General features: G+C 39.7%; 1 protein-coding gene across 3 annotated transcripts in view; it reads right to left on the bottom strand.

Moving 5' to 3' along the window:
* Positions 1 to 27,301, bottom strand: part of LOC109029680 (nephrin) — a 477,751-nt gene that overhangs the window by 81,984 nt on the left and 368,466 nt on the right. For all 3 annotated transcript variants that reach the window (XR_002008636.2, XM_019040260.2, XM_019040258.2), the window contains exons 5-6: positions 25,474 to 25,587; positions 15,226 to 15,426 (exon numbers count right to left, since the gene is read on the bottom strand). Coding sequence is in view for 2 of the 3 variants with exons in the window: in XM_019040260.2 (XP_018895805.1) it covers positions 15,226 to 15,426; positions 25,474 to 25,587 (315 nt within the window). In the remaining variant the exon portion in view is untranslated. The remainder of the gene's footprint in view (positions 1 to 15,225; positions 15,427 to 25,473; positions 25,588 to 27,301) is intronic.

The following is a 27,301-nucleotide window of genomic DNA, read 5'->3' on the forward strand; positions in this document are numbered from 1 at the left end:
ATTTTTTTGCAATTTTAATTTCTTCCGAATACTGAGACAAGACAAGCCTTGTTCCCAGAATTAGACAATTTTGTCACCGTGACTAGACTTTTGACTTATGCGACAAGGAAGTCTTGTTCCCTGAACAAGACTGTATGGGTCCCATGAACTAGAATACCTTGTGGATCAAATATAACAAGACGGTCTTGTCTGAGGGACTAGAATCCTTGTTTCTCGGACAAGGCACTTTTTTCAGTGTTGTATTTTGTTTTGTAGAGAAATTGTTCAACTAAGCTGTCCGAAAATTTCAATGAATTTTCTTTGAGCTGCCGAAGAAATTCAGTAAAAATTTCGAACACATTCAACCAAAAATTTCTTTAAAAAAATTAAATGACGACGGAAATTTTGAAACGTCGCATGGCGCTTGTGATATTTTCGGAAGGTGACGAAATAAGATTTGACTCAAACAATACTATATTTTGACGTTCCTATCGATATATTTAAGGCTTAAACCATTGAGAAGGAAATTATTTGGGTCAAGTGGAGTCAATGGTTTAGTAGTTACACTGTAAATCTGCCGAAAACGCTATTTTTCATATTTTTGCTGCATTTGGCGATCATCCCGAAGCAAATCTACAGCCATCAGATGGTGTAAAGGATACTTAAAGGAGGTGCGGAGGGTTATGAATAGGACACTGGACATAAGAATGCGAGGAGGTGATTGAATATCCTGCCTAAAATTGTGTCAAAATACCAGGATACAGTATCAGACAGGACGCATGGACACGTCTCTGAAACGAAGAAGATCAAATCTAATTTTTTGATGAAATGGATGTATTTTGAGCCCCTCCCAACACTCGCAGAGTCCACTTCACAGATACAAGTTTTTATTTCGTTTTCGGCTCCTAAATGGATCGTATTGTTGACGAAACGCCTTCGCTATTTGAGATACTACCTTCCCATTCAATTACTCCTCATTCAACGCGAGCGAGAAAGTGACCCACGACAAGTAGATCGCAGATACCGTCGTCCTTCTGACGTAAAAGCGTATTTCCATTTTCTCGTGAGCCCTGTTCTTCATGAAACCACATGCTCTATGGGGCTCACGTGCAAAAAGAGTCACGCCTTGACCGTCATAGGGTCGACGATAAGATCCGTCGTCTCCACTGTAAATGAGATTGTTCCAAATCGGATGCTCTGTAAATTTTGATCCTTCTTTTTCCTTATGTTCCTATGTCATACTTGATAGAATCTATTTGCATCAAAATCACGCAAGGAAAATATTGGAGAAAACACGCAGGTGATATTTGTTTTATTTGATAATTTTTCTGTATGCGTTATAAGACGGATGGGGATTTTAAATCGTTTTGTTTTGAGGTGTATCGTTATGTAGCTAACAACTTAAAAAGAAAAGGAAAAAAAGCACCACTCTATAGAGAAAAAAAACCAATCGCTCCACCCTCTTTAATATTTTTTTTCAACCGTTTACAAGGAATTATTTCCTTATCGCTAAACTGTTTCTGAATGGTAATTTTTGAATAACCTTATTGAAAACTTGGTTGGACTAATTAGACAAAGATCCTGTCAAAAATTGACTTTTTGGTGGTAATTTGACTCCCTTCTCCTTGTAAGGCACCGGCAAGACTACCTCTAACCCCCTCAATTTTAGAATACGTAGTACTGGCCTGGCCCTTCCCTGCCCCCCTGATTTTTTTCTTTGAAATAGAGGGAGAAATCCTGAAAAATGGCTGAAAAAGCTTTTATTAGAAGATATTTTTCCCGCAAGACTGCGCTTGACCCCTCACCCCTTCCAAATGACCTCTTAAGTCAAGCTCACACCCCCTCCCCTCCAACTGCCTTACGTAATATTTAAACTGCCTCTAACTGATGTTTTTCCTCACTCACTCACAATCTCACACTCCCTGCCCCTCCAAGTACCTTACGTAATATTGAACTGCCTCTAACTGATGTATTTATCACTCACTCACAATCTCACACTCCCTGCCCCTCCAAGTACCTTACGTAATACTTAAACTGCCTATAACTTTTTTTTTCTCGGATAACGGAACACGAAGCGGACGTTAGGTGACAGAAGCCGTAAGCTCGGTCGATATAGACGTTCGAACGTCGACTTCGCATACAGGGACCGGAGAGGGCGGGAGCGGTGGTGCTAACTCGAAGAACTCGTGAAGAAACACCGGGGTACATAACGGAGGGGGGGGAGGGGGGGCACGGTATCGGAATGGGCGAGTATGCTCACAGCTGCGGAGTTACGACTGAAGGAGACGTTGCGGGCGGGCGGGACGGGTGGACGGGAGCGTCAATCGGCAGAAAGTTCGACGTCAGCGGCGTTGCGCGACCGAGCCGGAACCGGAAAACCCGGTCGGAGCGACAGGAAGGTGCGGCGGCGGCGACGGGGACAGCAGCGGCGCACAGTGGATCGAGTCAATCAGAGAAGTCGGACATGCAACTGTCGACTAAAACTGAAAATTTTGAGGTTTATTTCGTCAGATTTTAAATTTTAAGGAATGATTCTGAGAGAAAATTTCACGAGGCAACCACAAGGTAGATTTACACAGGTATGGACAAGTTGAAAATTTCCCATGAGCCTCAGTACGTGTCACATGACAACGTGACGTAGGTTAAGGGGCCCGTTTTTTAATTAAATTACAATCAAATTAACATTCAAACGTTTGGGCGTTTAAACGTTAAAATTAATATCGCATTATCAAAATTGTGCAAAAAACCCCACAAAATTTTGACAAACGATAAACCGAACATAATAAATCAAAATAATCAAAACATACGAAATGGCGGAAGTTAAGGGGCCTCTGGAGAGCCAATCAGAGGCCAGTTGTTTAGGTCTGTCCATACCTGTGTAAATCTACTTTGAGGCAACCAATGGAACCACTTTTGGAACCTCAAAGTTTTGTACAAACGGAGTTTTAAGCGCTTAAAGTTTCCAAATTTTGTCCGACCTCTCCCGTTGACTCGATCCACTGTGCGGCGGCCCCGCCAGATCTGCCGTTCGCCGATCGTCCGTCGGTGTTCGGGAACGGCGGACGCCGAGCTCGATGCCAGTAGTTTTATTAACATATTAGAACTGGTGGAGCGTCATGCGGTGACGCAATGAAAACTTTATGGACGGTGCCGCCGTCGCCAAGTCGCCGGAAAAGCGGCTGTTGATAATGGAGATGTTGTATGTGTGCGGGATTTGCGATTTGACCGTTGATTCTCGTGTAAAAGTTCGCGAGAAACACGATGATGCCACTGGTTTTCTCGGAAATCAACTCCCAAGCTCAAAAAAAGCTCTCAAGTTGCATATAGCGATGTAAAAATAAGTCACGGCAGACGAAGTTAAACGAGAGAAACGTTGCGACAGTGGAACAAATGGATGATACAACTATTTTAACTCCTAAGTATATTTGTAGTATACCCGATTGACTGAAGGCGCCTTGGCCGATTGTGAGTGGAACAGAGGTTGAAGCGTTACATTCCCGTGCTTGCTGTTCCTCTCAATGCGGTAACTTCAAAGCAGCGACGCATAATCCGGGTAACACTCAGGAATGAATTGTTTCTGACTTTCTGTGGATGCTCTTGTCTGATTCATCCTTCTTAATGGGACGTATTTGTAGCAAAAGGAATTATGTTACACAGAAACCCTATGCACATAGTTCTTTTTCGCAAAAATACGTCCAATTGTACGAGATTTTTGATTTTGATTTTCCGGTTCAAGAAAATGATCTTCTGATTTCATGCAGGAATAACACATGCTGATTTCATGATGAAAATATGACGATGAGACTCAAAATTTTGAAATACCTTGGTCGGGATAAGTGCGTTATTCTGGAATCAGTTTCGAAGTTCGATCATTTATACTTCGATAATTTGTATATACTAGTTCACAACTACGCCCCGTTCTTAGTACCCGCATACTTTCTCACCTTGGCTCTAAAAAGTTGAATTAAGTTGAGAGATTTCAATTTGTTTCTACTTTAGGGACTAGAAAGTGTACGTACGTTTACGATGTCTAACTTTGATTCATAAGTCCTTAAAAGGCTTCTTGAGTGTTCAAACCACGCCAGAAAGAATCATCTAGCGGTGAAAAAAAGGATTGAAAAACTCTAAAATCTAAATCCGAGCAGAGTTTGTCCACCGGAAGTGCTGCGCTGCTGTCCTAAGGAAAAACGCCTTAGGAACATTCGAATACTGCCAAATTTCACGTGATAAGACATTTATTCTAAAAGTAAGTTGTGCATATTTCTCCTTGAAATTTTCACATATTATAGATAAAATAGAAAGTATCTCTAAAGAAAAAAAGAGAATGATTTATAACACCATAATCAAAAGCATTCTGACCTACAGCAGTGAAGTATGGCCCATGAAAGAGCGTACCAAAAAGATTCTTACGGCAACTGAGATGGATTTCTGGCGAAGATCAGCCGGAATCTCGAGGAGAGATCACGTAAGGAACGAAAGAGTCCGTGAGATCATGAACGCCGAGCAGAACATCGTGCATGAAATTATGACCAAACAGCTTGTCTGGTATGGTCATGTTCAACGAATGGCGGATGATAGGTTGCCTAAGAAGGTGCTAGATTGGGTTCCTCCTGGGAGAAGACGTAGGGGACGCCCAGCAAAATCGTGGATTGGTGGCATTCAAGATGAAATCACAAGATGCCATCTACCAGATGACCTCTGGATCAATAGGCAAGGATGGCGATTAGGTGTCGCAGAGCGCCCGAGCGCGCTGTAAAGCGACTGGAATGTATGTAGATAAAATAGAGAACAAAATTGTGTGAAAAGTTGGAAGACAAATATTCACAACTTTCCTGATAGATTCGTATTTTATGAAAGGAAATTTGGCAACGCCTGGAGGTTCATACGGCGTTTCCCCTTAGCGCGGCAGTGCAGCTCGGGGTAGCTAGAATTAAGCGTCTTGTAATGACAGGTTTCGATTGAAAAGAAGGGTCTCAGAGTGATCAGATTATCGAGACTCGTGGTGGCGTGAATGATCGATTATCGATATTTTCCCACTTGAAGCTATGGTAAAGAATCGATTAATAAGGTGTTCGTTGCGAACACCTTGTATATCGATTCTTTTTCATAGGTTTAAATGGCAGATTGATCGAAATATCGCAGAGCACGCCACGCCACTGTCGCGGTGTCGCCAAAGTTTATTCTATCGGCGCGTCAACTTTTATATTATTTATGGTAATTATATTCCGAAGTTTAGGATGACGTGATGGGAGCGAAGAAACAGCAGTGGCAATTGACAAGTGGCTCCTGATAGCCCGCTGTCGGCTCCGCAGTGTCGTAAAGTTGTGCCCTTCATTTTCCCCAGAAAACGAGATTTATATTTCAGGAAGTTTACTTCGTTTTTGTTTTGCTGTGCGAATTTACACGATGGGGTACAAAAGCAAAAAGGAGGGTATCGAAAAGTCTAATCTAGAAAACAGCCCTCGTGAAATGCACTTTGATACGATCCTCCCACAAAATTTGGCCTTATGCAAACCTACGTTTATAACACTACCCGAGACCTATCTCACAATTTGTCCTAGCACCTGTCGCAATAAGCGATGAAGCGAAAAAATACATCAGTTTTGAGGTTATATTCTAAAAGAATTTTTTCTCCTGAGAAAAAAGGGGCAGATCCACCCTTATATGTTCATTTTAAAAGTTCCTGAGTTTTCCTGTATTGAGAGGATGAACCTCATTTCATAATTAATGTATATCGAGAAAATGATGGAATAGGAACAGCATGACTTACTGACTATGGCCCAAGAAACGAAATAAAAGAGAGAGGAAAAATGATAGATAAATGAGAGAGAACGAACACTCATGCTCCTTCAAAGTGAAAAGATCTAATTGTAAGACCATCCAATGTTGCAGCCCCGGCCGGGACTCGAACCCGCGGAACCTTATGGCCGGTAGTCAGTAATGAAAACTACCGGACGAACTGAGGTCAACCATCATTTCAGTTAATCTGAGAGGCAATGTTGTGAACTTTAAGACAGATGCATAATAAACTGTCTGTTTGAAATGAAAATCTGATGGGGAAAGAGGTCAGTATGGTGACAACGAGATTTCTCCTGGAAAATAAGCCGGCCAGCGGACTGATTATTGAAATTGATAGACAAAGCTATAGACAAAGAAGACATAGGGAGTATGGAGCGATCCTATTGGTTGAAATGGGTGGTTCCTATAGACAAAGGGAGAAAATGATGGACTAACTGTCGGGTCTCTCGTGGGTTGCCGTTAGTTAGTCTATCACCTACCTCCTTCGTCCATTGCAACCACCCGCTTCCACCAATAGAATCTCTCCATATCTCCTTTGTCTATAGCTTAGTCTATCAATTTCAATAATCGGCCTGCAGCGGGTCGATTGTTGAATCGTTATCGAATGACCTTGATCGATAAAAAGCATTGCTAAGATAGGGATTTATCGATCGAGTTCATTCGATAACGATTCAACAATCGACCCGCAGTAGGACCGCGTTAAGCTGAAACCCAAGCCACATCAGCTATTGCCAAATTTAACTGGGCAATTTCATTTTTTACACTAACACGGCTATGCGGATATGTGTGCAAATTTCGATGAATTCCCTGCATGGTACGAGGCAAATTCCTTAAAATTTTCAAAGGGATCCGCACAAACGTTCTCTTGTACAAAATTGAATGCTCAGTTAAAATTGGCAATAGCCGATGTGGCTTGGTTCTTTTCTGCTGAATGCGGTCCAGTTAAAGAGAAGGAGCTTCGTATAAAACGTCCCTGGAAATAAAATACGGAACACGATTGTCTTGAGTTAAAGTGGAACGATAAAGTTGGGCCAGACTTGGGCAAGTGTGAAGTATGGCGAGAGTGTTTGATTTTACGTCGAGTTCCGATTGAATCGAGAGCGTTAAGGAGTCGTTTTCACGCTCCGACGCCGCCGCGCCGCGCCGCAGCGTGATTGCGTGATTATGGCCTCGTAAAAAATTGCTCGGAGAGCCGCCGGAAACTTTGACCTCGTTGACGAAATAAATTCGTGTTAAAAGTTTGATCGCGCGCATTTGTTCCGCGTCGCGATTCTCTCCCGCGCCAACTCCAACTATTCAAAACAAATAAATAATTATAACTGTTAGATAAATAAAAACGCGAGAGCTTTGAATCAGCCAACACAATAATTTAGTTCCTGGCGACGGATTGAGCTTGGTCGAGGTTTCTAATGGAGCCCTGCCTTGAAACCCTGTGAACTTAGTTAATTCGTATTCATTACAAACGCTTTTGGCTGGAGTACTTTTCTCAGGCCGCGTGGTGGATTCCATTTTTGACTCCTCATCCCTTCATCCTTCAGTTACTCGATTTAGCTCATTGACGACATTTATTTCAAATCTTTGGTTTCGCTTCTAAAACTTTGTTAAATATTCAGTGCCGCTGTGGTTGACAAAAGTTAGTTGAGAGCTTCCCGTTCCGGAGCAAAAGGCGCATTCTGGGCAACCTACAAGACCTTGTCTCCACGGGCCGTTTCACGGGATTTGTCCGAGGGAAAAATCCCACTTACGAAGTTGGGAAAAATATTGAGTCAATCAATATTTTTCGCAGTACCGAGTATGGTCCTTGTACCCCTAGGACCCACTGAGAGAGGAAGAAAAAGTGAAAAGGAATTGTTTTAATAACGAATTAAACGAATAATTTTTTGATTACTCCAATGGTTCATGTTTGTTTAGTTAAAATAATCTGTCTAATTGTCGATTGAGTGCAATTATTATTTTAATCTCGGTTAAATACTCGACTTTATCTAATTTATCTTCCCGCGCAAACTAGTCTGAGGACCGTATGAGCCTCGTCCCGTGGAGACGGTAACTGGGAAAAATCCCAGAAGTTTCATTCCTGCGATTCGAACTTGGGACAAATCCCATGAAAACGTCCCGCGGAGGCAAGGCCTAGGACCGTTCATGGGGTACGAATTGCTGTAAGGGGAGGGGATTTTGAGCCTCCATTTTGGACACGTTACAGAGGACGGTTTTCAGGGTTGCGTAACGTCACTAGAGAAAAAGCGCGTAGCGCCAGCCAATTTGTTGAATATCTATGATGGAAAATCAAAGCGAGGTGGCGATTTTCGTCAGCAATTCATCACAAAACGTTGATCTAATGGGATGTTGAACTAGACGTTACGTGATTTTTTTAAGGGGTGCGTTACGAAGGGGTTCAAAAATTCGATTTTTAGCTATTAAGTATTTCACTGCCAGCTCCTCGTCCAATTTGACGTGTAAGGAAAACTAAACAGAGAGAAAGCTTTCACTAAAAACCACCAAAATATCTACGAATATGCTGTTTACAGTAGTTTAAGTTTAGTTAGTTTCAATTTTTCGATGTATGAAATGCCCATTTTATTCGGGATTTCAATGGAATGAGGGAGACGCGTAGTTGAAATTACCAATTAATGTATTTCATTCAGTATAAGTTCCTTCGATGTTTATCCATTTGCAGTGGGAAAACAAAAATCGCATTGATGAAACTAGGATTTTAACTCAATCTAGCATGGAAGCAATTCAAAAAGAGGAAACCGTTAGCCTTAAAATTTATCATTCCTACCATCTTAACTTCAGTATTTGGAGTCAATGCGACAATATCAGCTTCCTCCTCCTTTCAGCCCCCCTCCCGATTTCTAACCTCTCTTCTCACTCTCCCTCTCACTGATACGTTTGAATACCTTTCCTGGAATACGCGTCTAAGTTTAGCAATAAACACTTACTTTTAAAGTGTTTTGAACGCCAGCTTTTAAAATCCCACATGGGTTTAAAAAGCGCCGTTTTTCCAACTCCAGCTTTGATCTAAAAGAAACTCTCGTACACGCCGCCTTGATAAGGTGATCCGAAGTTTTCCCTCTCAGATTCCGTCTTAAAGTCCCACGCATAACACTTAAGGGCTTTGACATCTTTTTGTGCTCTTGTATATTTCTTAGAGGGATTCAGTTACAGAAACAGTGACAGTACCACACAAAAAATTCACGATCTCTGTAAAACAGAAAGATGCGGCTAAACATCGATGAGAAATGGTCATCGAAACATCTACCAGATCAAGATATTTTAGATGCAATAATTGATCAGAGAAAGCAGGCAGCTGATTTCAAAAATATATTTACAACTCTGGATAATTTACCGACTTTCTCAAAAGCCACAATACCCACAGCAATACGACTAAGAAACGACTAGACCACTTGTCTCGGTATGCGAAGTTGCAGACTTCCTGTCATACTTTTTTTTTTTTAAATGAAAAACTCCTTGGCGCATATTCTAGGAAACTTCCATAATTTTTCTCCTGTGTGCGAGACAAACTCGGCGAAAACTTAAAGGAATTATATTGATTTGTGCTTCTTCCAAATAATAAAATGGAAGCAGAGATTTTCAAAAACCTCAAAGGAGATACGTGGTCTGGCAGTTTCACCGTCGAATATCCTTTGACCCCAGCTACTGTTAAGTAACAAATAAGAGCATCACTTGAATACTGCCGTGCCAAGGAAAAACGCCGCATGAACCTTCAGGCGTTGCCAAATTTCCTCCGATAAAAAACGAATTTTCAAGAAAGCTGTTGGATATTTTTCTTCAAATTTTTCAGACAATTTTGTATACACTTTAATCTAAAATATCTCAAAACTTCACGGAGAACTATTCACAACTTTTCTGTAAAATGCATTTTTTATCTAGGGAAATTTTGCAACTCTCGAATGTACATACGTTCTTCCTTAGCATGACAGAAAAGAAACTAGACAAAAAGCTGTGCGCCGCCCAATTTGACTTAAGAACAAGGTGAGATGCGTAATACGTTCCGAACAACAAAATCAGTGAAGATTTTGGACCGAGGAGCAGAGGAGAACATTAGAAAAGGAACGAAGGAAATAATGAATAATAAAATACATTTATTTCTGGGTGATATTGGATTAAGGAAGTGATGTAAACTTATTTGTTTCAAAGTCAAAGTGCACTGGGAAAGTGTGATTCTTCCCTACTCCGGCTTTACATCTAAAGATGTTTATAAAAGCAGCCACTCCCTCTTACATAGCAAAACAAATGGAGTACTTTAACTTTTCACAATTTTAACACATTTATGTAAAAGAGAGAAGTTTGGCGGAGAGGTGGGCCGAACCTGGATTGAACCCCCCTCCCCTCTCTCCTGTTCCAGCCCTTGCACCTTCTAGTGAGCGGAGATTGCACACAGCGAAACTATTGCAAGAAACTCTGCTTCGTGAGGGGCGGTAAGAAAAAATAAAAAAAGGAAGGAGAAACCCTCTCTGAAATTAATTCCGCCGAGAGTTTCAGTTCAATAATAGTTAAACTTTTCCCCTCCTCAAGATTCCTCGCTCTTCTGTTATCAGTTATTCTCTTTTATTATTATTATTTTCTGCATCCCAACCTCGTTCATTTTTTCCCCCTTTCCCGACCATTATTACGAACCTTTTATATGCAACTCGTTGTCTTTAACCAATTACGCGCAGAATAAATTACAACAAAGGGATCCTCCTCAGATTTACTGCCTTCCAGCCAAGTTTATATCACAGCGTCTGCGAGGTTAATTGAGTATTGTCAACAGAAATAATTGAGATAATGCTCTCATGAACAAGGTGAAAACAACACTTTCTGCGGAATTTCAAAACGCAGCAAAGCAGGATTTTCGTGGAACTTTCGGTTTTTCCTCTTCACTTTTCTTTCACGACAATGCCCCGGTTGTAGGCCACGATCTCGAAGAGAACTTCTCATGGAAACTTTAATAGAGCTGTCAAAAATACACGAACTTGAGGAACAAACAAAATAAATTCAAACTCATGTAATTATTCTGAGCCAACGAACATTCTTCACTTAAGTTTTGATTAAGATTTTTTTTCTCTTTTTATTAAGACAATATTTTCATGAAATTCTCTGGCTATACATATATATATAATCAATAATCATAACTAAAGGCGTAAGAACTGAATTTAGAAAGCAACATTGGGGGATTCAGCAAATTGACAACAATTTTTCTCCATTTAAACCTATGGAAATATATCGATTCTTGCATGCACGGAGAAAAAAACTTCGTGCATGGGACCCGAAGTTGAGGTCATATGGATCTCTGAAGTTTTCAGATCACGCATCGAAAAACTTGAGGTCCAACTACTGAAGTTCGGGTCAGACATCTGAAGTACTTAGGTATGTACCGGATACTTCAGATGTGTGACCCGAACCCTTCGGTATGTACCTAAGTACTTCATATGTCTGACCCGAAGTTCGGCAGCTGGACCTCAAGTTTTCGGATGCGAGATCCGAAAACTTCAGAGATCCATATGACCTCAACTTCGGGTCGGAAGTTTTTTTCTCCGTGTGCGGAGGGGCCTGGTACTCCGACAAGAATCGATTATTTAACACATGTTAAAATGGAGGATTGCCAGTGTTGTCAAATTGCCGGATCCGCTTCTGGGGAGAGAGTAAGAGGGTCTCTTGGTAAAGGTGAATACAGTATTAAACATTACTAGAATAAATAGTATTGTTAATGTAAATGCTGCGTACAAATGTGAACATTAAGGAACTCTCATCTCGGTTTGCTACCGAGCAACAATTCTATGGATACATAAAATTTGTTTTTCGCTTTCAGACTTCTTTCAAGATATTTTATCTCATCGTTAAGATAAACACATACTTTAAAATTGTATTATTTGGCATTTTTTTCATTTGTGTAGAAATTTTACTTACGAAAAGCCACGCTCCAGGATTTTTGTACTTCATTTTCCGACAAATCAGGTTCCATAAAAACATTCTTGAAATGTCATAAAAATAATTATTGCATACTTTTATATATATTTTAGAGTTGTAGTTAAATTTGTTTTCAATATTTTCTAAAATCCAATTCTTTCATTTTAAAAAAAGTATTTTAGAGCATCTAAAAAATGTTTACAAGAACTAAGAATGCCTAAGCTGCTTTTCAAAACTGCATAAGAAGATGTTCTAAATACCTATTCCAGATTTTTTTCATAAATTAAACGTTCCGATTCGAACTTGTTTTCTGACGTGACATTAGGAAGGAAAGTTGGAGAGACCAAACAGGTCATACTGATATCCATAACTAATTCCTCTAAGTCGAACGCGCTACAAATAACAGGTTACGGTGGGTCGGGAAGAGGGGGGGGGGGGGTAAAGCAAAGAAAGCAGGGTTTTTGCCCGGGAAGTGCGGTTTATAAATGAAGCCCCACACTGAGGCGCCAGACGAGCGCCGCGGGAAAATGAAAAATGCATAAGTAGGAATATTAATGTTCACCATCATTGCACGGCGATGACAAAGTACACTTAAAAGTTGGAGAGACGCTCCTCAGCGTTCATCGCTTCGCCTCCGGGGCCAAAAAATGGAGGGAAAAACCTCGCAGCAGGAGTCACGGGGGGGGGGGGGGGGGGGCTCAGCGGGCGGCGGGACGAAGGATTAGAACACGGGTGCAGAACCCAATGACAGGGATGAAACACCGCTTTCCAGGCTTGAAAGCTCGAAATGTTAAAAAGCGAAGCGCATCGACCCGAAAGAGGCCCCCTCCGCCCCCGGAAGACCGTCGAGGGGGGTGGAGGGGGCGGGGGAGAGGAGGAGGGGGGTGGTTTCGGTCCGGGACCGGGTCTTGACCGCGAGCTTTTGATTTTGAATTATGGCTCTGTGAAACTATTACACGGCTAACGCTCCCCGCCCCGCTCGGCCCTCACTTATCGCAATTGGATTAGACGCTGACTTCCGATTTTCCAAAATTAGCCTTAACTTCCGGCTTGAGCGACTTTCGCTCCCGAAACTGACCGAAAATTCCTTGTCGAACACGTAATTAAATCAGGTATGCGCCGAGCATTGATTATAACTTTCTTGGCGTTCACGTGTCTTCCGAAAGGTGCCTTCTGGCTAGACAGGGCCTCCGTGATAAGGATCCAAAATGGAGTGTTACGGCCGGGCGAATGAAGGCAAAACAAAAATTCAAAACTAACAGATCAAGCCTGAAGAGGATATACTGATTGTAAAAAGTATGGCCGTTGGACATACTACGACTAAGATTAAACTGAGGAATCAAAATATGTCCACTGTAGAATAGTCTTTATCACAGAAAAGTAATGCTTCTTAAGGACTCCTTTGCATTATTGCAAGTATTGAATTTGGTAATGACTAACTGCCTGGAACACTAGCTCTTAACTTTTGTTTGTACACCTTAAGTTTAATTCGTTCAACTTTGGAAATACCTCCCTAATACTAATAAGTGAGAGGAATTTTGAAATGTACACCGATCTAAGTTAGCTTCTTTTCGATGAAGCAACCAAATTAACGCCCGGCAGGGAGGGGAGGGGCAAGAAATTCCCCCAGACTCAAAAACATTTTCCTTCAAGCGAAGCACGTTTTTTGAATCTATTTTTTTTATTACAAATATTTTGTATAATTTTTATCGGTGTGCCCCTTGATCGGCAGCGATTTCTTCGTTCAAATTACCCCTTCTCTTTCTTGAAAATATGATTGTTCAAATTCGGTCATTCCATGTCAAGAAATGATTGCTGAAAGTATGAACTCTCGACGGAGCAGTCAATTCACTTATTTCAGGACGATGAGTCAACGAGAGTGGGTTCTTTGAAAACGAGCGGATTCGGTGAAGTGAGTCAAGCCTGCTTGTAGGTCTAAGAGGACCATCGATTGGATCCTGTAATAATGAGGCTAATAAATCAAAATTCTGAGAGAAGAACCGTGGATAGCTGCGGAGAGAAGCAGCATTCTTGAGAGGCGGAACTCTCAGATCAGTAAAATGCCATGGTGAAACTCGGGTAGTGTTGTCAGTTTCTGTTCGAGAAGTTCTCTTGTAAAATCATGCAGAGAACAGGGTCCAGATTTTTTCGGCTACGGTCGACCGTAAGTTGCGAAACCTAATCTTTAAAGACCAAAAAAGGTGTAAGTCGGGAAAATGTTATTCTAAACAAAAGCTGTACGCAAGTTGAACATTTAGCAGCTTGCGTAGTTCATGGAGAGTTTGTAGAGGGGCAGATAGAGACCCTCCACTTACCTCTTGGGGGCAGGTGGACAATTTTACCCTTAGGGATTCCGCAATACTACACTATGGATAATTATAAGATAGCAACAGCCATCCTATCCACACGGTGGATGATGAGTCTCGGGTGACTTAGTGAACCAGAAAAATATACCATAATCCGGTTTGTTTGGCTAATGTCTTAATATCAAACCGTTCTCTCAATATATCAAGGTCAGGCGTTGTGATTGGTCAATTCGATGACTTGGACCAATCACAGCATTTCACCTTGATACATTATTAGCACGGTTTGATCGTTTAACGAGAGTTTTGCAGAATAGATGGTCAACACGTTGTTGAGCGTCCACATAGAAGATAAACAATAATGCCGTGCCAAGGGATAACGCCTTCGGAGCTTTCAGGCGTTGCCAAATCTCCTCCGGAAAATGTCGAATTTTCCGAAAAAGTTGTAAATGTTATTCTTCCGATGTTTTAGAGAATTTTGCTCGCAATTTAATTTAAAGGATCTGAAAATTTCAATGAAAAATATTCATAACTTTTTTCAGAAATAATTGTTTTCTGAGAGGCAATTTGGCAACATTCAAATGCTCATGCGGCGTTTTCCCTTAGCACGGCAGAATAGTTGAATGTTAGTGTCCCGAACGTAAAAGCTTCTAGAGTACCTTTATAGACAGAGTATGACCATTTGTATCTTTATACTACAGATAAACTGTGCCACTTTTTGATTGGTCGACGAGTTTTTAGGCTTCATGATGCTCTTACAGCCGTAAATAAAGAAACAAGATAGCGACTCACGGTAATATTGATAAGAAGCTGAAATTTGAAAAAAACATTTCAATTATACAGCAATAACTACGAATAACACATGAAAAACACATGAAAACACTATTAAATAGCCTTTGTCATAGGAGGATGTAAGGATGTGCATAACCTCAAACTTGCTTGCTGATAACAGCCATCTTGTTTGTTTATGTACGACCGTAAGAACATCGTGTCAGCCTATTTTCTCGCGACCAATGAAAAAGCGGCACAGAAATGGCCATACTCTGTCTATAAAGGTACTCTAAAAGCATCCACCATTGCCAAAATACCACAGGAGGGTCTCTCTTTGTCTCTTGGCTCGCTGATAAATGAGAAATTCCAAGGTGATAGGAGGGCTACGATGAAGGCGGAGGAAGAAGAAGGAGCTCGGGCTGGGCAGTTGAGGGTTTTTAATTAGGAAATTACTGTGACTCACGTGTCATGTCGAGCCTGACGTGGGACTGGATCGGAGGCGACAGTTGGTTGTTGATGGCTTGACAAGTGAGAAGCGTGCCCAAGTCGCTCCGCTGGAGCGGGCCGAAGCGGAGCGTGTTCCGGACGGACCTCTCGGCCACCGTCTCGTTCGAGTTGAGCCGCGCGTTCCCCTTCCACCACGTCACGTTCGGCCGCGGGTGACCTGCAAACAATACACAAAAAATGTTAAGTATTCTCGAAATTGTCATCAAATTATTTCAAACTCAATGGATCGCTAGACAAGGTACGAAGTTGAGTATTCTCATACATGTTTCCTGACCAAACTTGCACATAAAACACAATTTGCGCAACGAAAATTACTGGAATTAACTCCTAACTACACCTAACAATACACATTCAATGTTAAGTATTCTCGAAATCGTCATCAAATTAGTTCAAACTCAATGGATCACTGGACAAGGTACGAAGTTGAGTATTCTGATACATGTTTCCTGACCAAAATTGCACATAAAACACAATTTGCGCAACGAAAATTACTGGAATTAACTCCTAACTACACCAAACAATACACATTCAATGTTAAGTATTCTCTAAATTGTCATCAAATTAGTTCAAACTCAATGGATCACTACACTGAAAAAAAACTCTCGGCGTTTTTACCAAGGTCCGTTGGTACCTTTACCATCTCACTTTTTTTTACCAATTATTGGTAATTTCACCGAGACAGACTGGTAAGCTTACCTAAAAACCGGCATTTTTACTGGTTTTTTTCAGGTAAGAATACCACTTTTATTGGTAATCAATTCCTGGTAACTTTGCCATTTTATCTCGGTAATTCCACCACAGTCGATAAAAAATATTGGCGTTTTTACCAATGTCCAGTAAAATTACCGAGAAAGTTCAATAATTTTACCGAGATTCTTGGTAAAATTACCAATTCCATAAATGGTAATTTTACCAAGAAAAAACTGGGATCAAATAGAACCCTGAATTCTTGGTAATTTTACCCTTTTCTTAGTAAATACACCGATATTTTTTTTTTAGTGTAGGCAAGGTGCGAAGTTAAGTATTCTGCAAGGGTGTCTACTAAAACAGGCTGATCAAAAATACGTACTTTTACAGTACTTTTTCAGTACCTTGTCAAGAAATTCAGTACCTCGTCTGACAGAAAAATTCCGTAATTTTTCAGTACCTCCATTTAACGAAATTCGAAAAATTTCAAAAATTTGAAATTGCGACAAAAATGACAAAAAATTTAAAAAATTCCGGCCCTTTTTGCGGAATTTCCGCACTTTTTCAGTCCTTCCGGACCGCCGTTAAAAAATCAGTACTATTTTCGGACTTTCCGGGAATTCCGGAATTGTAGACACCCTGATTCTGATACATGTTTCCTGACTAAAATTTCACATAAAACACGATCTGCGCAACGAAAATTACTGACATTAACTCCTAACTAAGATATTAAATGTTTCTTGACGTGAATTCAAAACCTCCCGCTCATGAAAACACAATAGTCTATACGTGAGTCTAATCGCACACTAAGCTTTACTATGACAATCTGTACGATATGAAACTCTGGCAACCTCAATCTCGACGCTTTGGCTCAGCTGTAGCAAATTGTTTACACTTTGAACGATAAAGGTTGGGAAAGGAACAATGCTCCATTGAGAAGACTGCTAAAACTGTTGCGAGGCGCGATTTGACTCGCGTAGAGAATTGCGTTTCTTGTTACCGGGCAATTCAAATTTCCCATAGTCAATGTAAAATAAAAACGTTAATATCTTAGTCAGGAGTTGATTTCAGAGATATTCGATGCAAGAATCGTGCTCTACGTGAAATCCTGTTTAGTACCTGTGTACCTGTGTACCTTGTTAAGTGGTCCTTCCTTTAGTCGTATAGACTGGATTGGCCACTAAATAAGATCTGAAGTAGAAGAAAACGTCACATGCTTTCTCTTCAAAATCTTTACATAGAAAACAATTCACACAACGGGAACTACCATGAATACGACCCTTGTACTCAGCTCACAGTAGCGCGATGCAACTATTCGACCACCGGAGCGTGGCACAGTATCACCCGAAATTGAAGGCGAACTTGACACCTGCACCAACTCATTTTGCCATTCCTTCAACGGCTAAGGCCGGTAGATTTAAAACTTTGTCCAAATCGTAGACTTTTTTATTTGTTACCGTGGCAAAGTTTTGCTATCCTTTCCATTAGTCTACCACCGAGGTTATTCAGTTGAATGTCACGCTCAATTTGTCAGAAGTATCGCCCTTTTTATGATGCTATTTTACGGATTTCCTGAAACCTTCATCAATCACAGTGTAAATGATCGGCTATGAATATGGCTCACAGATTATATTGTGATAAAGGGAGGTTTAAGGCCACCTGTAACGTTAAAATCAGTGGCATTATTATCGAGAAAGACGTCTGTGTGGCGCGTTTAATGAAAAAGCGGGTCAAATTTTCAGAAATCACGGGACAGCCTGATGAAAAAACGAGACTGAACGTAAACATAGCACGAGTAAACAGATGCTCTGAATTCTCGCTAATAAATCTCCGACTTTATTTTATTTTATTTACAGACTCAAAATTAAAAGAATAGAGGCAGATGCACAGACCGGGAGGGAACAACAAGGCGTAAACAGATTGAACGTAGCGTTTTACGGGCGCAGAGCTTAAATTAAATCTTTCCTCAACGCGCCCCGTTCGTTGTTTCAACGTTTGAAAAGTTCAACCGTTTGTTTAGTGACTGCTCGGGGCGCCCGTGCGGGGGGAAAAGCGCTCTGGTCACGGTGGATAAACAGGGGTAGTTTGATGTTTTTCCGCCACATTCGTGAATTGGTAATTTAGCAATTGGACAGTTGGATTCTCAAAAGACGCTTCCCGCTGTTGATCTTAATAGCAAGATCAGTAGCGATTTTGCAATTTGACGACACGGCTTTTCCTTCATTAAAATCCATTGAAAATATCGATTGAGGTGTGCCTCACCAAGAATCGATTGTTTTACATACGTTCCGCCACATTCGTGAATTGGTAATTTAGCAATTGGACACTTAGATTCTCGAAAGACGCTTCCCGCTGTTGATCTTGATAGCAAAATTAGTAGCGATTTTGCGATTTGGCAATACGGCTTTTCCTCCATTTAAATCCATTGAAAATATCGATTTAGGTGTGCCTCGCCAAGAATCGATTGTTTTACATACGTGCAAACGGAGGAAAAACAGTGTTGGCAACTTTCAAGAATCGCCACTGAGTAAAATACAGAGCCAAGGTTAAGCCGCCAGACTGCAGCAGCGTCTTTTGGGTCAAATTAGGACCTTTTGTTTGAGAAATGTTCCAAGGGTTTTTTTCAAAAAACACGAAGCTGAAAAAACTGAAAATCTATACGAAAAGAAAAAAGATTACGTGACGCCGCTGAGAAATCTTTCACCCTTTGTAGCATGGCGAGACTTTTAAAGAGACAACCACCCTCTCCACGAAGCGTCCTGTAATTAATTATTGGATTATTCTTTGGGAGAAGATAAGGAATTAACTTTTATTATTATCATAATCAAATGATAATTTTGTTTAGTAGCGATCTTCAAGTTATATAGGATTGAAGAGTAACTTTGGGAACAACAATATTGAACCAGAAACCTACTTTTTTAATTATTTTCTTTTTCTATTTTTTTCCTCTATTTCTTTTCCTATTTTTTCCTCTATTCCCTTTTATATTTTATCCTTCTTTTTTTATTTTGTATCTTTTTTCTCTTTCTTTTTTGATTTTTTTCTTGTTCTTTTTTTATCTGTTTTCTTTTTCTTTTTTGATCTGTTTTCTTTTTCTTTTTTGATCTTTTTTATCGGTTTTCTTTTTCTTTTCTTGATCTTTTTTTATCAGTTTTCTTTTTCCGATATTTTTTATTTTTATTTTTTGGTCTTTTTTTATTTGTATCAGTTTTATTTTATCTTTCATTCCTCTCTCTTTCTTTTATTCCTTTCTTTCCTTGATTATTTTCTTCTCTTTTTTGAGAGTAGTTATGATTTTACTTTGAAATTGAGAAAATGCACGAATTTTGAAAAAGAACGAATAAAAAGAGGACACGACAAGGAGGGAAACCGCAATAAATATATGTAACAAACTTTCCCTGGTTGTCTGTGAAAGCTTGTTTAAAATTCATCTCGGGATTTCGAGTGTCAAAGTGCTAGATGTATGTTGCCTGCAATCAAGATGTGTTTCAGATGTTTCGTTCCGAGGTGTGAGCGGGCGGGACTCAGAGGCTGAGCCGTGTTCTCTGCCCTCGTTCCTGTTTTGAAACTCAAACAAAAGGGCGCTTATAAAATTAAAATTTGTTACACAGACTACTTAGGTGAATCCTTGCCCGCAAATGCCCCGAATTTGCGTTGCGGTCTCACCTCTCTCGCCACATTTCAAAAGTCACATTTGCATTTTAATCGAATTTCAAGTTCGTGTTGTTGTTTTAAGGCAAAATAAGATTCGGAGAGAAAGAGCAAAATCATAGCGACGATTTATCCAACGCTGTGTGCGTCGTTGTGCTTTGTGTGAATGAGAATGCTATTGTTGCGTTTCTGGAAAAATCTTCATGGACTTTAAAATTCTGGCGCAGAGAGAGTGCTTTTTTGTGATTTAATCGACATGGAACACCATTATATTATGCACAAAATTACTTCCTTCCTAGCATACCGTAACTTACGAAAATCTTTGTCTAACCTTCATTTTTATATAAGGCAGGCAAAGGCAGACTCATTGGAGAAACAGTGATGATATTCACCGAAAGAAAATATTTTAACGATTTGTATGAAATATCTTTAATCATATACTGTTGCCGACAGTAAAAATGGAAAGGATAAAGAAAAAAAAATTAGAGGCCACTTTTTTTAAAAGTGAAGACTTATGCATAACGACAGTGAAAGTATCAGACCACGTTTACCTCCTTTACGGTGTTTAAACACAGCTCCCATTTTATTCTTTTGGAGGAGAAAATATCAATATTTTTCCTTGAAGTTTTCACAAACTTTTTTTTGCACAAAGAGGAAAAATCACGGAAATTCAATAACGGACGCTGCATTGTTTTCCATTTAAGAAAGGCAGCACATGACAGGAGGTCTGCAACGTCGCAAATCGACATACATGGTCTGGTAGATTCACTTTCGATAGATGATGAAAGTAAGTTCACGTAACCAACCAGTGAGAAATATAATAAACCAAACTGGTAAAAAAGATGTGAAGTGTAAACTGCACTATCATAACAGGAATGAATGACAAACTGAGAGGTGATTCAAGTCGAGGAATATGATTGAACCAGCTAAACTTGAATTGAATCAATTCAGTAGCTGCAACCGCAAGGTATCACGTTTTCTCCTTCTGCATATTTGGCGAAGGTAAACGTTAGCATCACTGATACTCATGAATATTTTCCCATCATTTCTTTATATACATATATTATTACATGATAATCACATTTTAGATTAGAACAGTTTTTTCTTCCCCCACATAAACTCAATTTATTGGATGGAAATAAATTGCAAATCCTGAGATCGGATTAACGTTCACAACAAATCTCTTATTATTGTGTCCGATGAATTAAAGTGCGAGCGGACTTCATAATTTCTAAGCCCTCTCTAATTCCACTCCCTTTTAATGATTTCTCGGAAAAGTATACACATGTCTTGATTGGATGATATTGCACAGAACTGTCGGACAGTCGGATATCGATTTAGAAAATAGTCATTTCCATTCGACGAAAAACCTTGTGAGCTATTCGCCGTTCGATGATGACGTTATCTCTTCCATAAAACTCTTCCATTAAACTTCGATAGATAAATAGATTTTGCAAACTTCTCCTGATCCACATGCTACTTGTCTCGCTGAATAGAAGTTTCAGATATTTCAAATTTTGGGAGTGGTGTTGATAAGGACAGTTTTTGAGCCTTCTCAGAATTTTCTCAACCCTTCGAATTTTTGCTGGTTGAAGGTCTCTATTTTACGTAAACTCGTTATGATTTGATCATTTTTGGTCTCTTTCCGAGTCTCCTACTGGCCCAAACATGAGTTTGATGGTTGATTTAGGCGAAAAATGCGAGTTTTGCGGGTACGCGGTCTAATAATGACGAAAAATTTTCATTTTTCGCCAAAATCGTCCTTCAGACCCATGTTGAGTTCAGTATTGGACCTAAACGAGACCAAAAATGACCAAACCATGATGCATTCTGCAAAATAAAGACCCATCTTGGGCGGAGATATGAAAGATAAACAAAAAACAAGATACGCGTTCTTGCAAGGAGCATTTCACCAGCGATATGTGTTAGTACACTGGAAAAAAAAAACACATTGGATCTAGAGTCCAGACGCTTGAAAACATTGACAAGAAAAAATACTCTTGATTCAATCAGATTTAAGCTTAAATCAAAAGGAAATCCGCTCAAATTAAGAGGATTCGTTCTTGATTTAAGCAAAAATCCGATTGAATCAAGAGTATTTTTTCTTGTCGATGTTTTTAAGAGTCTGGACTCTAGATCCAATATGTTTTTTTCCAGTGTCCCGAGAGGAAATTAGATGAATTTCCTTCGAAAATAAACATTTTATCCTAAAAATGTGGCATCCTCATGTTTATACGGCATTTATCCTTAGTATTAATGTATTTAACTGTATAGTATTTCAACTAAATGATTTTCTCTGATTTAAGACTGCGTTTTATGTTCTATTTATTCCGGAATATCGGAAGATTTCGAGGAAATTTTATGAACTTTCCTCGAAAAGAAACATTATATCGTCACCTTCCGGTCAAAGGATCACAAGCGCCATGCGACATTTCAAAATTTCCGCCGCCATTTTATTTTTTTACAAAGAAATTGTAGGTTGAATCTATTTGAAAATTTCACTGAATTTTATCGGCAGTACAAAAAATTTAGTGAAATTTAGTGCAATTTTCGGATAGTTTCGTTGACTTATTTTCCTGTAAAAAAAAAATAAAATGGCGGCGAAGATTTTTAAACGTCGTATGGCGCTTGTGATACTCTCGCCGGAAGATGACGATATCGATGAAATTTGGCACGTCCGGCTTTATACGACATTTATCCTTCGTATTGATGTATTTACCTCGCGAAGATTAACGAGTTTTTCCGGAGCATCGAGCTCGGGAGATTAGCCTAACCTCGCATGTAATAACCATTAAAAATAACAAGGAAACAGCTGTAGAAGCCCTCCGTAAATGAAAATAACCGTTGTCCGGTAGCCGGCGATTTTTTGGCGGACGCATTTTTGATCCGAGGATTTAGCTAATCGGATTAACCAATCGCAAGGGGACAACGCGACGCCCCGCCCCCCTCCACCCACTCGCCGGAGCACTCAGCGCCTGATGACGCGAAACACAAAACGGTTTAAACGTGCCGAGCGAATCAATTACCCACCATACTCACGATCCATCAGAAACCGCGACATCCCCATTCTTGCAATATTTTCCGCAAAAACACCACTCCTTGTAAATGGATACGAATTCACACGTTTCTCGTTTCAATTCGGCAACCTCACGAAGTTCAGCAGTATTAACTCCTTCATTTAAAGATTAAGCAGCCTTGGAGGTTTTAATCTTTCCGGCGTTTGTCTTTTTCGATCAACCTGTACGTTAAAATACACAATTTTAAAAAAAAAGAAAAAAAAAATACCAAGAGTCATTGGCGCTAATAACGTAGTTGGATGATTTACCCGTAAGTTTATTGATTAACAAATAATAATAAGATCTGTCCACACATAAATTGTCTACGCCCAATGTGGAAGGAGATATCGCTAATTGAAAAACAAGGTGCATGACGTGAAGGGCAGGTTTCTTCCACAGGTTGTCATCAGAAATTCATTTTGGATTTTTCTGATGTTCACCTGATTTTTTCCAATATATTTGTACTTTAGATAAAATGTCCCGAGTTTTTGCACAAATAAAGTGACATTCGTTTGATCTCGCGAAACGACCTATTTGATGAATTCACTCAAATATTTCACATGTGTAGGTATATGCTAAACTTCATGTGGTTGAAACCCCCTTGACGTACTCAAGATTTCCTGAATCACGACCGATTTATTCTCAATATTTTCCTGATGACATCGAATTCCCTGATATTTTCCGGTTTTAACTGACGGTAGACACCCCGTTCCATCTTATTTTGATCAATTAAAGATACACAAATTTGCGCTGGTTGCTGGAGGTAAACTGAGATGGAAGAAACCATGGTATGCTTACAAACTTCAAATACTTCAAATTTTTTCTTGACATTTAAACTAATCATACATCATAATTTTTCATGAAAAATTCGGAGAGTAAAAAAGTATCGAAAAACTTCGCAACACATATGGATTGCATTTTGCAAAAAGGATCCACTAGCATTGCAATGTTGCTAAGATTGTGCAACTTCTTTTGTCTTGGAGAAAAAACCCGATTATCCATTAATAGTTTCTATTTTACTCGCTAAAAACTGTAAATTTAAGACAAAAATTGCCATCTAAATTTCATAGTTTTTCACGATTTCCGCAATTTTATTGCAAAAGACGAAGTTGCACAATCTTAGCATCATTGCAATGCTAGTGGTTCCTTTTTGCAAAATGCAATCCATATGATATCTTTCACTCAGAGACGCATTGTTGTCAAAGCTGCGGTTGGAACCATAAACATTCCAAATCTGGCAACACCGTGACCAGGCGTGCTGGGAGGCTTTGCCACTCCCGCCTCTGTGGCGCCCCTAGGATTCATGCCTCCCTGAACTTATCCGTCTAAAGCTCAGAACTTTGGGCCCTGCCGCAGATCCTCGATGATGCGTCGCATTACCCAAATAGGTAGCATCCGGCCGGGCCGCGCCGCTTCAACCCCCACTCTCCAGGGTTGCCAGATGGTGCGGTAATGTATTGAAGTTCAAGACCGACATCAATTCAACGCTAGAATTCCTCGGCGATTTTGTCCCTCTCGTCTTCGCCGCGGCACCGCCCCGCTCTTCTGATTAACCCCTTTCTCGCATAACACAGCATTCAGGGCTGTGTTCATCGTCCAATTTCATCAATATTCTTGGCGTGCTATCTGCGGTGGGTGTGGATTCAGCGGTTAGGACATGCTCCTCCACATGTAAAATCCCACACTACTGTTCTAATTATTCTAGAGATAGAGGAGACATCTGAATCATCTAATCTGTACATCAAACTTGATGTATTTTTGTCCTCGAAAAATACATTTTAAATATCTTTAAATTAATCACTATTGCATAATTTATTTGTTATGACGTAGGAAATGTTTCTCTGGTCAAAATTAAAGTGAGGAAAAAATCAATTTATCATTTTCCATGTCAACCTTTCTCACTCAAATCTTGCATTTATTATAATATTCTTCTTAATAATAAGAAACTACAAAAAAGCTCAGAGGTCTCAGACCAGTGGAAAAGACACTGTGACTTAAGGAGACAGGACCCGAGACACCATAGCTGAAGTATACGTAAAGCATTGATGAATTGTCGTTGGATAATATTGATCATTGGCATAGTTTATGCTTCATTTTCCGAAACCTTGTCCAAACGAAAGAGTGGATAATCAACTTTAATCCTTTCTCCCGTAGAGAGAGCGAAAGAACACGCAGACTCCAAATCTCATGTCTCAGACTTCGTGCGGTTCCCTCAAAATCACAGATTTTGGGTGAAATTCTGTCTAAATGTTGCTGACTGACAATGACGTGATAAGAAATCCATCAAAGGTTCAAAGGATCAAAAATTGTACATGATGGGGTACACGGGGTTTTACAGGTAAAAAATTCCTGAAAATTACTTATTTGAGGGATTTTATTTGGTGATGGGGAGTTATGTTGATAAGCTTTTGACATCCGAAGATGATTTACCTTGTCAAAATAATGTTTAAAAATTTTGAGACAAAAAATATACTTACTTCGTAGTAATAAGACAGGAGACAGTAAAAATCAACGGATTTATCTATTTTTTTTTACTTTCTCCCAAAATAATTTTTTTTTTCCTTTCTTTTTTCTCCATATTTTCGCCCTTGTTTAAACCGTTAAATGATTTTAAACCTGACTGAGAAAAACTAAGAAGACAGGTCAAAAACATAAACAGCAAAACATGGTAGAAACACTAGATTAAAAAGAGGGAGGAGAGGAGGCAAGCTGGCGGTTGGTTCGTTCTCGAGATCGGTCAGACGATCACTTACCCGCGATGAAAACAAATAAATAAAGATTATTCGGGAGAGGAGAGAGAAGAAACTTACCCCCTGTGGCGTTACAAGCTATCTCGACCATGGCGCCCTCGCGGAACGGGCCGATGACATAATCCTTTATGTGCTCTCCGTTGACATCGACAACCCTCAACTGCTCCGGAGGCTCTGAAACACAAAGTGCAAAGTTCACTAATTTGAAAGCTCGAGGAAAAAACCTGCCTTGTAATTACAGGCGCCGTGGCCACGGCTCCATCGTGATAACTTTGAAAAGGGATACGGGACCCTCCTTGACTTTGACCGAAATCTAGATCAAGAAAATGTCCGCTTACAGATCCTCTGCCTTTAAGCTCCATCTGCGGTCTATATTTGGTCGTTTCCTTCACGAAAAAACGCAACTACATTTCGACGTTGCCAAATTTCCTCTCGCAAGTTTTACAAGGTTTTTAAAATTTCCAATTTCGACGGCGTAAGTCCGCAACCAAGTATCTCGTTTGCGGTGTTTGAAAATCCCGTGTTATTTTATTTTTTTACAGAAGAACAAAACGACATCATTCCTTGAAGTTTCTGCAGAATTTTCTTTGTTTAGGGAAGAAAAATCACAGCAGTTATAAGGAATTTTCATTGAGTTGTTTTCCATTTAAGAGATGAGGTATGACAGGAAGTCTGCCACGTCGCAAACTGATATACGTTGTTGCAGACTTACATCGTCGATTTACCTAAAAATACGGATTCCTGCAAAAATGAGTTTTTTTTAAGTCGGAGCTGTAAAAATATTCCATGAGAACTTTCAAGGAATACAATGATTTATAAATGCAACAATTGTATCCCTTAAACATAAAGTAATAACTACTCTCATACAACTTGACGTAAAAAAGAAAATGAGAGTTTTGGTGTTGTAGCAGCTGTTTAAAACATGTGCTCATGTAAAAACTTGCAAAGTTTTAAGTCCAAAAAGTAGGTCAAATTTGTTTTTGAAGTCATAGAGGAGATCGCGTATTGCTAAGTGAATTTAAGGAGCCCAATATGGAGACAGGTCTGAAGTTTGACTTTGTAAAAACACTTTTACCTGGTTTTACGCTCAGTAACTAGCAAATTATTAAGATACGAACAACGCGATGGCCCGATTTAACAATGAAATACAAGAAAAATGCACTGAAAAATAGGTAACAAGGGTAAGATGTTTCGCTCAAATGACTCATTATGACCTTGAAATTAGCAAATTGATTACTTTCTTTCAGCTAAAATCAAAACGTCAGATTTTGAATACAACAAAGTCCAAAAGCTAAAACGTTGTGAGTGAAAGACACTGGAGGATTGAGGGTCCAACTACCAAGGGATGGCTTAATTTGAGGGGATAAATACCACCATTTCCCGGGTAATTTCCGATGAATAATGTTCATTATGCTTGACAATTGCCCGTCCCAAACGACATGGCTTAAATTCTTGAAGAGACGGCCGGCTCCCGTCATTAACGGTGTCGGCACACAGTGGGAACCATAGTATGAATTTTGGCGATGAAAATAAACGAATCAAGACACATTTTGTTTAAATTCGTATTTGATGGGCTCGTTTTTAACTATCAAACATTAAGACTCGAAAACGTAAATTCATAAATAAACCAGTCTTTGTGAATTATGTTTTGATCATAATTGTTCTTTTTAAGGTCATGGATAAAATACGCAACACTCAAGAGACGGAGGGAGTCTGAGTTTAAGTTACGTAACGCTAGAATGGGTGCGTATCGCCGATTTTTCGGAAACCTAAGAAATAACGCGGGGTGGCAATTTTTAATCCAAACTTCATTACAAAACATTAGTTTGAGAGGAAGAGGAGGGACGAACAAAGCGATGCGCCCTTTTTATTAGTGGTTGCAGACTCA

The sequence above is a fragment of the Bemisia tabaci genome, chromosome 2 (genome assembly GCF_918797505.1).
Source record: "Bemisia tabaci chromosome 2, PGI_BMITA_v3".
In the NCBI taxonomy this organism is placed as follows: domain Eukaryota; kingdom Metazoa; phylum Arthropoda; class Insecta; order Hemiptera; family Aleyrodidae; genus Bemisia; species Bemisia tabaci.